Genomic DNA, 15,878 nt, shown 5'->3' on the forward strand with positions numbered 1-15,878 from the left:
TAATGGCCACAATCGCCCAAGGCTGGCCGGATGACAGAAAGCAGCTACCACAACCACTATGAGCATACTGGACCTACAGAGACGAGCTAACCACTGACAATGGCCTCATCTACAAAGGCGCCCAAGTTATGATACCGCAGTCCATGGAAGCTGAGATGCTGCTGAAAATCCATGCAAACCACTTTGGTCCTGAATCAAATGTACGCATGGCACGAGACGTACTATTCTGGCCCGGGATGAGACAAGCAGTGTTTGATATGTGCAACAACTGCAGTACCTGCGCACAGTATGGATCAAAGTCAACAAAGGAACCTATGCAATCACTTCCGATTCCAACACTACCATGGCAGATCATCAGCCAAGACATCTTCCAGTACAGACAGAAAGCCTACCTTGTAACAGTGTGCCATTTTTCTGACTGGATCGAAGTGGATGAACTTGACGACACTTTGGCAACATCAGTCATTAACAAAACCAAAGCTCATTTCGCCAGGTTTGGCGTTCCACGTATCTGCCACACAGACAACGGACCACAATTCACCAGTAAGGATCACATGGACTTTGCCTCTCAGTACGGGTTCAAACATACCACCTCAAGTCCCTATCACTCCCAGGGCAACGGCCGAGCCGAGGCAGCAGTGAAAGTATCGAAGTCTATGCTAAAGAAATCAGATGACTTCCAAATCGCCTTGCTCAATTACAGAAACACACCACCAAAAGACCACACCTACTCTCCTGCCCAACGCATGGTGAGCCGCCGGACACGAACGACGCTCCCAACAGCTGACCACCTTCTCGAGCCCATGTCAATCAACCGTGACACTGTATCAGCAGAACTCAAGGCCAAACGCAACACCAGTAAAGCTCACTATGACAAGACTGCGGGCCCAGAGCAGAATAGCATCAACATTGGTGAATTTGTGTATGCAAGACCACCGACAAGCAAACCAGGCAACCCTTGGGCATATGGCCCTGTCACCGGACAACGCCACTCAAGATCTTACACCATACAAACGCCCCACAGTACCATTCGACGAAATCGGATACACATCAGGCATGCAGTACCTCCTCCTCCCCAAACACCACCGTGCACCCCACCCACGCTCACGCCTAGACCAGGCCACAGCCTTGCAAATCACTACAATCGTCTAGGATCAGAGCTGAATATGCCCACTAATCAGCCTACACAGCAACCACCTCCCTCATTGGACAAAAGTAACAGCGGCCCAGTTCTCGACACCCCTTCCCCTCCACAACCACAAGAACCAAGCACACCAGCCACGGGCCCAAGTGAGCTGCCTATCGACACACCCCTTGCTACAATTCAAGAACAGCTAAGGGATCACCAACCCGAAATGAGAACACGCACGAGACTCATCAAACCACCAACTCGGTTCAAAGACTTTGAACTCAAGTAATGCCTGCCATAAACGTTCGCGCTGCATAACAGCACGGTTGCAGAAATTTCCATGATAACAGTCCGAACAGAACCTTATATAAGGCTACACCTGCCTACTTTACTCTGTTCTATTTACTATTAATTTTTTTTTTTCAAAGAAGGGGGGATGTTGGCCCGTCACTTGTACCTAGGCCCTCCCTGAGGGAAACTACATCCGGGCTCCCCAATTATTGTTGTTGTTGTAACACGAAGTGCTCGTGGTCAAGCTCGGGAATAAAGACTGTGTTCATTGAGCCCTCGATATTGTTTGAGTCGTCTGTACTGCCTGACACAAACAAACATCAGCAAAGTTTCTGAACCTCGTCAGTAAACATTTTCCGAAAAATCACCGGTTCAACAAGATTTTCAACAAAAACAACATAAAAGTTAGTTATGGCCGCACAGACAACCTACAAACCATAATTAAGAAACACAACAGAAAAATTCCTCGAGACAAGCAAGACACCCTCCATGGAAAACATCTGTAACTGCAGTAAAAAAACGACTGCCCTCTGAAAAACAACTGCCTCACTCCAAGCATCATCTTCAACACCAATGTAACAACAGAAAGTGACACAACCCGAATTAATTACATTGGACTAACAGAAGGAACTCTTAAACAACATTACACGCAACACAAACTTTCTTTTCGGAACAGAAACTATTCAAACAGTAAGGAACTATCAAAGCATATCTGGACACTCAAAGAGAACAAAACCAATTTTACAAGTAACTGGAGTATTTTAGCGACTGCCCTGGCCTACAGCAACAAAAGCAAGCGATGCCACTTGTGTCTCACAGAAGGACTTTATTTTAGTTAGAGCTAAGAAGCCGTCCTTATTAAACAAAAGAACAGAACTCATTTCTAAATGCCGCCACGACCATAAGTTTTACTTAGCAAATTTCACAAGCCGCCAACAATAGCTCTATAGAAGCTTTATTTCACACGTAGATTAGATCATCACACTAGTGAATTAAATAGCTACTTATCTAATTTGAATATAAGGAGGTATGTTCTTCATTGAATAAAGTTCTGTCTGACAAGCGCTTAGGCGCAAAACTCAGAGTCACAGAGAATCGATACGTCCTCCTTTATTCTTTAACTTATATATATATATATATATTTATATTATGGTGATCTGTCTTTGTATAGGGTCTTTGACTTTATGGATTATCCTTTGGCTGTACTATTTATCATTAATAATTATTTTAGTTTAGTTATTTTGTATTGTATGTGCCATGAATTGCAATAAATAAATAAATAGATAACTGTTAATGAATAGCAATTGGTTCGTTGAAAACATACATTATTCACAGAGTAACATTCAATGATCCAGAAGCATCATTTCCTGATCATTTGCTAGTTTTACTATGGTGATACTTGTTCATTTTCATTTTTTGATTATATTCTTCACATTGATATTCATGTTTACCCATTTTGATTGATATCTCTTCTTGTTAATTTTTTTAACTTCAGATATTTTTCATGTTGTTTATGATCTTTGGGCATTACTTCTGGTTTTACATATTGAAAAGTATGTTGATAATTATCCTACAAACTACACAGTACTGTAATGAGATGCATTTGTGCAAATGAGTGAGCATGCGCGTCGAGAGTGTGTGAGAGTGTGTTAGAGTGTGTTCCATGTGCTCGGGTCAGTAACCAAATTATCGTGTACACATGTCCTAATTATCGGAATAAAATCAATTCAGCAACCCACTCAGAGCCATTACAAGTACAATGTTTTCATTGGAGATTTTAATCTAAATTGGTTAAATGAAGCAGACAGTTCCCCTACATAATCTGTTTATTACAGAAAATAACTACAGGCAATTGATATCTTTGTATACCACTCACAACAAAACAGCTATAGACCACTTTATAAAAATTGGCAGGAATCTCAGGCACAATTACACATAATAAAAAACATATTTTTCAGACCACAAATCAATATGTGCATTAATTAACTGTTTTGATACAGAAACAACTTCACTGTAAATTTTCTTGAGTGTTATAAAAAGAATGATACAAGCACACCTAGATGTAATATGATGAATACTACAGGGACTAGTATGTAATATAATAACTACAGAGATTTGGTGATGTTTAATAATGTCCCAATCCCTGTGCCCTTCCCTGTCCTCTCACAGTCATTGTCAGGTAAACTTCAACTAGTTGATTTGCTATATTGCAAATGATTTAACAATATAGCATGCTGTGTTTCCTAATCAACAATCATTCTTTATGTATTGACAGTCATTGCTAGTCAATCTATTTACAGGTAATTTAATAACTGTTTCTTTTCTTTTTCAGTCATGGACTATCACTCAAAACCAGCTACATGTACTAACAGCACCAGTACTTCTACACAAAACAATGAATTTGTTGGTTACATAAATAAAGCTTCTCCTGTGTATAATGAAAAGTTCTTTGAATGCCAATTACAAGGAAGAGATGAAACAATAACTGGAGCAGTGTGCTTCTCTCGAAGAAAGCATAAGGTTTTTGCAGATTACGGTGGAAAGAAGAGCCCCATAAAAGTTAACAAGTTCATTCTGGACACCTCTTTAAACACCAATGATATGTTGATGGAAGATCACTCTTGTGACCTATTCCCTGCTTGACCCTACGGTGTCAGTCAGAATGGTATTGTGGGAGAATTTATTAACCAAGTAGGAAACAAGTAGATGCATGCTTTACTGTGGTAACTTGTGATTCATTAAGTTTTGTTCGTTCACCTTGATAATACTAGTTGTTACTAGATGAAGTATAGGATTTTAATATATTTATATTATACTTATTGAAGAGAGAAAGAAATGAAAGTTACTCGAGTTTCACATCTGATTTTCGCAACCGAGCAGCAGCTTCACCACCTCAGCAAAGCCAAAACTTGGTACGTTGACGGGACCTTCAAACTTTGCCGCCATCATTCACCAAGCTGCTGTCCATCAACGCCTTCATCCAGTATGAGGACTACGTTAAACAAGTGCCTCTGCTGTTTGTTCTCATGTCCAGACGCAAGAAGAGTGATTATAAACAGGTAAATACCAGTAATAGTACATTACTTATATTAAAAATCCTTCAAAAGTCACTGTAATTCTCTTACATTAAGTTAAGTACTTGCCCTGACAAAACTTTACACGAATTTTCTCGTAGTATGTTACAAATCGCTGTAATTCTCTTTTAAGTGACTTGCCCTGACAAAATTGTCCACGAATTTTCTCCTAGTATGTTTTCATTACTCTTTTAGGCTTAACTCTATACATTCATGAGTCCTCTGGCATAACTTTATTTCTTTGGATTCTCTTAAGGTGCTAAAGAAAGTTCTGGAATTTCTACCGACGCCTACAGCTGTTAAGAGGGTGATCATAGACTTCGAGCGGGCTATGTGGTCAGCGATTCGTCGTTTGCTGCCAGAAGTTGAGATCAAAGGATGTGTCTTCCACTGGACTCAAGCTCCATGGAGAAAGGTTAGTAGGAAAAATTGTAACTTTTACACTTAGTACGAAATATAAAATGCGAGATGTGAAATGTTCAAGACAAGATAAGATAAGATAAATGTATAAATGTATGAACCGGTTGATTGTTTGTAACTTAGTACGAAGAAAAAAAAATATCAAATATGATATGTGAATTATGAAATATTGAGGACTTTTGTTTATGATTGCCAACGAGCCAGCCGAGCGAAGACGCGAGGCTGGCGAGGCGGCAGCATTATAGAGCCGTGCGAGAGTATTGTACAGGCGGAAAAAATCTCGAGTGATTGTAAGATGTCTGTAAGGTAAGATTCCTGAGATTCCAATGACGTAATGTGAATAGGCTTTGTTTTGCAACGGACCAATGGTAGCGCGCAAAGATCGTGACGTCAAGTCCACATGGTGCTTATCGTGGACGCTTAGCAGCTTTGTCATTTATCGAGCGGAGGAGCGAGCAAGTTTGAGGTAAGAAAATTGTATTTTTCACCTACCTTTGTAAGTTTTATTTCCAATTCTGCGTGAGTGCACTTAAGTTAAGTGCCTTTGTGGTATAATTATCGAGTTAGCAAGCTCAGTAACCGGCCAGTGTGCCAAAGTCGGCCAGTGTGCCAAGTTGACGAGTGTGTCAAAGTCGGCAAGCGTGCCAAATGTAGACAATGCCAGCAGGCATAGAGCAATCAAAGAAACTGAGAAACCACCGAATTAAACAAAACAAAGCTCAAACAAACGATAATCGTAGCAAACTAGCGGCCAGTAAGCCAACTTTGACACCATTAGCGAGCAGAAAGCAATCAAAGTTGTAGCAAACTAGCGGCGGCGAACGAGCCACACGTGAGAGTGCCAAAGTCGGCAAGGGTGCCAAATCTAGACAACGCCAGCAGGCATAAAGCAATCAAAGAAAGTGAGTTTCAAGCTTTACCTGCAATGTGTCATTTTCTTGAAATATCCAACCCCCCAAATTATTTGACATTACCATGCCAATCAAACATAATTCTCTTATGCATATTCTAACCATCTTAATTGTTTACTTGCAGCAAACGACCATGGGTTTATTCACAACCTCAGTCCAATTAAGAAGTCCCTTAAGTCAAAGCATCAGTGGTATGAATTTCAGCTTCAAACTTCACCCACTAAAGTGAAACGTTTGGTAGGATTTAATCTCTATGTCCATGATTCCTTAAAACATTTTGAGGAAACCAAGAGCCCAGTACAGCTCAAGAACATTATTGTAAAAGACGACAATGAATGTATTTTCAATCAACAATCTGCCGTACATAAAGCAGGCTTGTCAGATGTATCATTTTGTTACACCGAGCAGCCAAAGCTTGAAAGTGCAGGTGAATCAAGTGCTGCAAAGTCAGTTACTGTGTCGAATGTAAAAGGTTTGCACCCAAACCAAAAAGTCAATGTCAGTGGTTCCCTCACTATGGGAAAAGAAGACCTCAAGGCTGTTGTTCTCAGATCCACTGGAGCAACAGCCCATGTGAAGGAAGATTGCGTGTTGGAGGACAACACTGGGTCATCAATGATTCACATTTGGGAACCCCTTGTCCATACCTTGACAACGGGTAAATCATACTGCTTCACCAACCTGACAGTAAAGAATTTCCAAGGGTCGACGTATCTAAGTACATCGCCAAACACAACAGCAAACCTTACAACACAAACAGTGCAAACCCTGACTGGACCAGATATGCTCAAAAGTCCAGAAAAGGAAGTAACTGCTTCAGAATTCAATTTGGTGTCAAAGCTAAACATCTTTTGTTCCTGCAAAGTGTGCAAAAAACGCTTAAATGATGTTGAATCATTCACTTGCACCACACTGAAGTGTGAAAACTGTGGTACACGTCAAAGATCAAGAGATATCAAACTGCAGGCTTCAGCAAAAATTTCTATCACTGAATCAGAAGGTGACAACAGCAAAGAGATGTGGATCCAGGCTTTCACTGAGCAACTAGAAACCCTGCTGGCAGGATCAACCTTATCCCTAAAGGATAAAATCGATGACATTGAAGTTTATCTTATGTCTCTGGAAGACATTTGTTTGGTATACAATGTCCAAACAACAAACATTACAAAGATTCTCTCCTTTAAACGTCCAGAAGTACACTCTGATTAGCACATTGTCTGTGAACAGTCCAATACCCTTGTGTGATTGTCTCGGAGGACGTTGGAAAGTTAAAATTGTTGTTTAATACTGATGTAACATGTGTAGTCTCGGACTGGCCCATGCATCCCAAAGCTAAAAGATGTGCATCTGCTTTCCCAGGTGTTTGACTTTGAGGAACGTTATAGCAGTGAATGAAAAATATTTTGTTACAGTTTAGATTCATGTGTTAGAGATTTCGCTCTATACATCCCTTAATTAAGGATAAAATTAATGACGTTGAAGTTTATCTTATATTGTCTCGAAGAAAATATTTGTTTGGTCAACAATGTCCAAACAATGAACAATACAAAGTTCTTTCCTTTAAACGTCCAGAAGTAAACTCTGATTAGTTCATTCTGTGTGAACAGTCCAATAACATTGTGTGACTGTCTCGAACGATGTTGGAAAATTAAAATTATTGTTTAATACTGATGTAGCATGTGTTATCTCAGACTGGCCCATGCATCCCAAACTTAATAGTTGTGCTATCCCAGTTGAATGACTGTGAAGAAAAAATTTATTTAGTGATTCAGAAATATTTTGTTACAGTTCATATACAATTAAGAGTTGTTATTGTGGGTTCATTTTTGTTCTGTATTACCTTATATTATTCAGTTTTACACATAATTTTTAGAAAGGGAAGAAAACACACTTGGCTATCATTGCAGCACAAACTTTTGTATTGCAATAATGTAAAATCAAGAAACTTATTTTCGTTTTCACCATATTCACCTCAAAATTTAAAACATTTCACGTTGGTTGGAATACTTCACTACTAAAATTTACACCCACAAAACATGACTCCATTTTTTAACATTACCAATGAGTATTTCTTTTCATTGGTTGCTCGTTGGCACTTAGCGATAGCTATATCTAGTAAGATAACCTTTATTTTGAAACGATGAGTTTTGAAACGAGGTCATTTTTTAACGAAAAACCTTAATTATTTTTTCTTACTTACTTACTTCAGGTCCAGGATTTGGGTCTTCAACAGTCCTACAGGGATGACCGCGGAACTCATGACTTCATCTGTCACGTGATGGCATTGCCATGCCTTCCTGAAGACGAGATTGTACCACAGTTTGAGCGTTTGGAGTCGCAAGAAACCGAGGAGGGAAACCTTAGACAGTTCATCCAGCCGTCGACCTGGACCGTCTTCCCTTAGTCTGTACAAACGAACAACAACATAGAGGGCTGGCATCACGGACTTCACCGTCACACCTCCAGCAGATCTCAGCTCCCTCTGTATCTCCTGATCGATCTGCTTTATCGAGAAGCCTGGCTGACATCCCTTCGCATCCGGCTGGTGTCTGAGAAAAAGCTGAAGCGGGTACAGCGAAGAAAGTACAGGAAACAGCAGGCCAAGATATTTAGCCTATGGGATGAATATTGCAGCGGGGACAAGAACGCCAGACAGCTTCTAAGAGCTTGCTCATATATCAATGGGCCAAGCTTCTGAACAACCTGCTAGGTCGCTGGACTTAGCAGAAAAACCAATGGCTCCTTTAGGAGCCATCACATCTTCAAAAGTCAATGATCAACATGAGTTATTATTTTGAAATAAAAATTAAAAGAAACGGAAACCCAATAAAACCTAGACGAACTAAATTGTAGCAAAAGTGTAATCTACCAAGTCTGATACAGATTTCAATTGGGGGCTAATCGACTTCTAGTTTGGGGGCTAATCGACTTTTTCTTGGGGGCTAATCGACTCAGTGGGGGCTAATCAACTGGGGGCTAAACAACCTACAACCGATCCTATACCTACACCTCTAGTTGTCAAGTGCATTGATGTCCTCTTACCAGTCCTAACCAAAATGGTTAATATTTCACTTGAAAGTGGTCATTTTCCCTCAGCATGGAAAGAGGCTTTGGTTGGACCGATTCTTAAGAATGGTCTTGACACTGTTTTTAAGAATTATTGGCCTGTAAGCAATCTTTCCTTCATCTCTAAAGTAACTGAGAGAGCTGTGTTTCTTCAAAGAGAAAAAACATGATCTTTAGCCATCAGTACAATCTGCCTACAGAAAGAACCATAGTACAGAAACAGCACTTTTGAAAGTTACTAACGACCTCCTGATGGAAATGAATTCTCAGCATGCTGTTCTACTAGTGTTATTTGACTTGACTGCTGCCTTTGACACTGTTGATTATAGATGTTAAGCAACATAAGTTTTGCCACATAACGCCAGTCTTATCTCAGCTTCACTGGCTTCCCATCAAGTATTGCATTGAGTTCAAGATTTTACTGATGACTTTTAAAGCTGTTCACAGCATGGCACCAGATTATATTTGTAAATTAATCAGCCAGAAGAAATCAACAGAATGTTCCCTCAGATCCAGGAAAAAAGTCATGCTTGAGGTTCCAAGAGGCAAGATATTCCCAACACTTAGTTGTAGAGCATTCTGTTATGCTGTTCCAAGGCTCTGGAACAATCTACTCGGTGAGATATCCAGCCTTGACTCTCTGTCAAATTTTAAATGCCATGTGAGAACATATCTTTTTAAACAAGCTTTTAATTTGTAGTAGAGTTTTTATTGTTTATTTTATTATCTATCATTTACTATCATTTTATTTCATCTTTAATCTTTTTATCTGCTTTTAAATTTTATTCATTTTTAGTCTTATTGTAAAGTGCATTTGATCATGTGTCATGGAAAGTTGCACTATATAAGTTTTAAGTGTTGTAAATTGTCAAATCCTGCCGCTCCCTACCCCATAAAAAAATCAACAGTCCCTTATTCCAACTACTTGCATGCATTCTTATGCATATTACAGCTTATCTATGCTAGTTCTACCTTTTAGAGTTTTCACCTTCTAAGCAGTAGTCACATGCGCCTTTAAGGTGACTTTTTTTAACTTAGAATCCATTTTCTAAGTTAAAAAATAGGGATCAAACTCATAAAACCTTTGAAAAAACAGATTGCATTCATTGTGTGAAAATACAAGAGACCTGAGAAACAGTCATGCCTAGAACTGATCAGTAAAAATTCCCTATCAGAGTGGGTGAAGTTCCCAGCCTCCTTAATGTTGATAGCTTGAGGGGTTTTGGTTTTTGGAGCCCACTGAAATTTGACTAATGTACTGTCTTCTACAGGTCTTCTACACTTCATAGCGCACAAACTATTATTCAAACACAACCAAGCAATAGTACTCGGTTTGATATTTAAGAACCTCCAAACCCCACCTCAAACAAATTTTCAGTTTCAAAAGGGAAGTAGAATAACTAGCTGCATTGAAAAGATGCAAGTTTAAATGTTTTCTATAGTGACTGAGCAATTTTTACATCAGTTTTCTCTCCAGTTTCCATTTCCTAATCAATAGGGTAGCCAATTGATGTTTTAATCGACTTCCTTTTTGACATAATGATCATGGGAATCTTTCAATCCTTTCGTAGCACTGCTATATACATCTAAAACAAGTGTATCCCAACTGTGTTCATTGAGTAGACCACTTCTACTTGGTTCCTTTGATGGGCAGAAGCTCCATTTCTTGCTTTGGATAGACGATTTCAGTCAGAGATTCACAGTTTAGTATGATGTCAGTAATTAAGATCGTGAGCCTCGCCTGTCTGTATTTTGTTCTAAATATTGTTTTTCACCATAAAGAACCTCTTTATCTTGATGCAGTTAGGGCAGCAATGAGCAGAGCAGGACAGTGCCATGATGAATGTACAAGACTGAGTGAACCTGACAGCTGATACACCTCTACAGCTTTGAGTGGGTGATATGGCTCCCATAGGGATGCATGTTATACCCCATCAGAAGGAGTTCTGAAGTCAGAAGGAAACCACATTGGGACAGTGATCAGTATACTGTATATGGCTGTGGAGCCAGGTACATTTTTCCATGAATTGCAAATCGCCCACTTCCTTGCGAAAATGGTGAACTCGTTTCAAAAAAGGTAAGAGAAATTAATCAAATAGTTTTACACTCCTTTTTTTCCAATTTCCTATGCTGCTCTTTCAAGCTACTCCTACAGCCAGTTTTTTAGATGTTGAAAATGACTTATTGTATCACTCAATAAGATGTTTACATTTTCAATCATTGCTTTGAATATACATAATAGAAAGCAAACAGAAATAAACAGCAAACAAAAAATGGAGAGAGATCATGCAATCATTTTAATTGCACATTTTCATCCCAGCAGGTCTTTTTCAGAGCTGACCTTTTTATATCATGTATCTACTTTTAACAATCATCATTTTGGAGAGGGGAAAGAAATATAGTGACAGTGGTCAAATGTACAATTTGCAGTTCTGCAATTCTCTGGTGTGGAATGCTTGGTGAAAGCACAAATGTCACGCAACTCTCCCAAAAGATACTTTTTAGGTGACTAACTATTAATTTTTTCTTTTAAATACATTTTTTCATTTCTGCCATCTGGCTGGTCTGCATATTCTGCAATATTTTTTGCTGAACCAGTCTTTTTCATAATCAATATGTCAAGTATTTAAAAGGAAATGATCCAAACTACCAAAATGAAGATTTTTATTTAGCAACAGCAATAAATGTTGTTTTATGAAAATTCTAGCACCTATGAGGAAGACAGTGACAGCGGACAAAGCGTTGTCAGAGAAGATGTTGAAAGGGACAAATCCTTGGATACCAATGATTTATCTTGTGAAAACATATTGAATACTCCAAAAAGGAACAGGAAAAAGAGAATTTGGTAGGTGGACAATGATTCTGGAGAGGAATCAAATGCACATGAAGTACGTGACTCGAGTGATTTTGACTTTTCACAGGAATAGTTAGCCCTTTTTTAGAAGCATCACATGTCTAAAGCTGCCAAGGAGGACATGGCTATTAGACCAAGGCTATTAAAACTTACTTTGCTAGTCAACAACAGTGTTGCAATGTCATACTACAAATTTAACAAAAGACACAACAAGTGCTTACTTCCTTTTAAGCTTATAGAACTCTGCCTAACATTTCACAAAAAAGCGTAAAAAGACTTGTGCGTAAACAATGATTGTGGAGATGAAGGAGTGAAAGTTGAGCCTCTAAGGTTTTGCAGTACCTATAATACCACAGATTTAAAGACTGCTACAAGGTTGGAGCAAAATGTAAAATTTACATTAATGGAAAGTCCAAAGTTGGATGTACTGTACAGAGTTAAAACTGTAAAGATCACTGTTACCTCTCCCAAGCTTTTTGACTAGCATCAAATATTCACAAAGTTATGAAACTTCTGTGCCGATTCTATTTATTATATATGCATCTAAGCTCTTTAAGATCATTGAACACAAGCTTCCTTGTGCTCATTGTTATGCTGATGACACCCAGTTATATCTGAGTTTTAAACCTAATACTACATCTCAAGACCAAGTCTTGCAAGCAATGGAGAACTGTATTGAAAAGATCAGGAAGTGGATGATTCATGATAGACTGTTAATTAATGATAGCAAGACTGAACTGATTTTAATAGGCTCCAAACAACAATTGTCTAAACTACAGCCAATCAGTATCTCCGTTGGCAACTCGGTAATTAATAATAGCTCCGAGGTTAAAAATCTAGGCTGTTGGTTGGATGCTAACCTAAGCATGTCTAAGCATATTACAAATATTTGCAAATCTACATTCTTTTATCTTCATAACATTAGAAGCATTAAGAAATATTTACACGAAGACAGTCTCCATACTTTAGTTCATGCGTTTATAACAAATAGATTAGATTATTGTAACAGTCTTTTGTATGGTGCCTCAAAGGAACTGATAGCTGAAGTACAACGTGTACAGAATGCAGCCGCAAGACTGCTATTGAACGTTGGAAGGTACTCGCATATTACTCCTATTCTATATGAGTTACACTGGCTTCCAATCCAGGCTCTCATTAAATTTAAAATTCTTCTACTTACTTTTAAAGTGGTTCATAATTTAGCTCCGTCATATATTAACAGCCTTATATCTATTAAATCAAAATCTTCTTATTGTCTTCGATCTAATGACGGTCTTTACTTAGAGCCCCCTAAGGGTAAGATGCTGAAGACATTTGGAGATCGGTCTTTTCAGGCAGCAGCACCATACTTATGGAACAGACTTCCTCGTGAAATTAGAATGATTAAGTGTTTGGATAAATTTAAAAAAGCTATTTAAACGTTTCTGTTTAATGAAGCTTTTTGTAATCATTAACTCAGATATATTACATTAAAATAATTTATTCTTATATATTTTTAGCAACAATTACTATTGTAAATTTTTATTTAGATATATAAGGTTTTTAATTTTTATTCAGTGTAAAGCACTATTGATCTGTACATGTAAATAGGGCTATACAACTAATAAATTATTATTATTATTATTATTATTATTATTAAGTGAACAGTACTCTTAAATTGGGGGTTTAAGGGTAGAGGAGCTGATAATTTGAAAATCCCAAAAATTGTGCAAAAATATACGTGCTTCAAGCAAAAAAGTCAATAAATATCTCATTGAGCAAAGATGTACCCTGTGACCAGCCATCCCTGTGACCAACCATCCTTAGTCTAAACCAAATGTGCCACTATTTGTGAAACATTTTACCAGTGAATTGTTCAATTTAGCAAATGGTAGTAGTTTTAACAATGAAACAGGTGTACTTGTGTCACCAGTGTGCAGAATCTGATCTGTTGTACCAGACCTACCTGCCAAAGCCTTGCTTTTTAATATCAATCAGTACAATGGTCAATTTGGCTGTGGTATATACAAACATCCAGGGAGGTATGACCAGCAAACACGTGGAAGGCTGTATGAATACAGGCCCTCTGGTACTGTGGCTGTCAGAACAGCACAAGAAACCAGGATGTTTGCAAGAGTTGAGGAGGCAAGAGGCACTACAGTGTTTGGTATTGAAGGAGAAAATGTGTTTGTCAATTGGTTGACATTCTAGACAATTTACCGATTGGCTAGATGCATTATGCTTGCAAAGGAATCATGGGAAGACTACTATTCGCACCATGGTTTGATCCTCAGCATGTTACAGATTCATACAGTTTGCTAGGAATTAGTCATGAGCTATACAATCTGTTTCTTTGTATCAAAGTGCCCCATGACTTGACCAGAAAGCCATATAGTATTGCTAAATCAAAGCACTGGAAAGCATCAGAATTTTGTTTGTTTGCCCTCTTTGCTGGAATGCCATGTCTTCAACATGCTGTGCTTTCAGATGAATTTGCACTTCTTACTACAGTTTTTCATTTCCTGCTCTCAGTTCCTATTTGCAAAACTTGTGTAGAGAAAGCTCAAGTTTTGCTTTATAACTTTGAGAGAATTTCACCAAGTCTTCATGGTATTGAAGAGTGTACATAAAACTTCCATTCTTTACTCCACTTCCCTCTCAAGTTCTTCACCATGGTTCGTTAGCACTTACTTCTGTTTTGTGTTTGAAGAATTCATTGCTCAAGTTAAAAATCTGTACTCTGGAACAAGGGGATCCCTCAGCAAATGGTGGAGAAACTAGGAGTATGCCAAACCTACAGGGTGCATGTTTCACAGGATTACAAATCCACACCAAGTGCTGCTAGGTTTGCAAAACATCTACTTGGTGAAAGGCCTAGTGTTCAGAGGGGAAATCCTGCTGCATAAACCTGGATGGAATGTTTAATTGGGAAAGAAATAGGCGATGCTTGACTTGATTATTTTGTGATTAAATATTAATTAGAAATTGACATTTTTACCGTAAAGAGGTTAGATTTTGTGACATTAGATTTCACAATAATGTAGACAAGGTCTGCATATATTCATGATATAACATGATGTAACTGCATGCATTTTCTTAGGCTAATAAAGGTGAAAGAATGTGCACTTTTGTAATAGTCACTTAATTTAGACAAATTACAATGGGAACTTTTACTGTACATGTAATTAATGTAAAAATACTGCCTTATGCAAGGATAGTAGAAAAAACCTCTTTATACTTAAAATGTGTTAGTTGATCGTTGATCATTGTGTTACAACCATTGAATATGTGAGAATTGTATATCACAATAGATTGGTTGTTTGGATTAAATCGTGTTGTTACATCAAAAGATACAGTCTTCCTGATTTGTTTGAACCAGCAGGCGGAGTTATAAGAATTCTGCAACACGTTTGCCAAGACTTTCCTTCACCACAGGATGTAATCCTGAAGGAAACTGTTTATTGCAACTTAATTAGACATCATTTTCTCCAGGTTCATGACAGCGAAAGTCTTTTGCTTGTTAAATGTGGTGGACATTGTCAATAGGCGTCTTTAAGTTCAAGGCAAGAATGGGAAAGGTTTCATCACCTTTCTAGACACTCCCTATGAACACAATTAGTAATTATTTTAAAACTAACTTTTCGGTGTATTTTATACTCAATCATCACATGTAATCTGAAATGTCTGTTCAGATTTAATCTATTAATACCATTATTCCATTTTGGAGGTAGGGTTTTTTTTATACCATGTGTGCTAGGTTTCAAGCCATATGCATCATGCTCTTTTATTGAAAGAACAGGGTATGCATTTCAAGTTACTCAAGAATGTACTAAAATAAATTTGATCAATCTTGTCAAGAACATTTGAAGTTCTTAATGTGTTAAAATTAAGATTCTTACAAAAGAGTTGAGTCTAAAAGAGTTGAATCTGCCTAAAACCTCAAAAAAGCAGACAGAGGTATAACAAAAGTTACATTTACTTGAGATATTACTTTTTCCTGACTTCTCTCAAAGATGTAATTCTTCCCCAACTCAAAAAGACATTCCCTGACTTTACTCAGGCCTTGAAGTAGTTCATTGTTCCCTGAATTTCCTGACCTGTGAAAACCATACCTATAACTATCATGCTGAAAACAAAAACACTCTTTCGTTTTG

General features: G+C 38.1%; 2 protein-coding genes and 1 pseudogene across 2 annotated transcripts; all 3 read left to right on the top strand.

The window, feature by feature from the left end:
• The first annotated feature begins 128 nt into the window (after positions 1-128).
• On the top strand, positions 129-1,418 carry LOC136282489 (uncharacterized). The gene has a single exon (XM_066170132.1). The coding sequence runs from the start codon at positions 129-131 to the stop codon at positions 1,416-1,418; it is 1,290 nt and encodes a 429-aa protein (XP_066026229.1).
• A 2,968-nt stretch (positions 1,419-4,386) lies between these two features.
• Positions 4,387-8,523, top strand: LOC136282490 (uncharacterized; annotated as a pseudogene).
• LOC131773144 (uncharacterized) lies at positions 5,922-7,494 on the top strand (the record flags this gene model as incomplete). The annotated part of the gene is made up of 1 exon (XM_066170425.1): positions 5,922-7,494. A coding segment is annotated over one exon (1,113 nt), but the record flags the coding sequence as incomplete, so codon positions are not given.
• Positions 8,524-15,878: the final 7,355 nt, after the last annotated feature.

This window comes from Pocillopora verrucosa, chromosome 7 (genome assembly GCF_036669915.1).
Source record: "Pocillopora verrucosa isolate sample1 chromosome 7, ASM3666991v2, whole genome shotgun sequence".
Classification (NCBI taxonomy): Eukaryota; Metazoa; Cnidaria; class Anthozoa; order Scleractinia; family Pocilloporidae; genus Pocillopora; species Pocillopora verrucosa.

Excerpts from the sequence above, each read along its gene's own strand:
- LOC136282489 (XM_066170132.1), top strand. The coding sequence starts at position 129 with ATGATACCGCAGTCCATGGAAGCTGAGATGCTGCTGAAAATCCATGCA.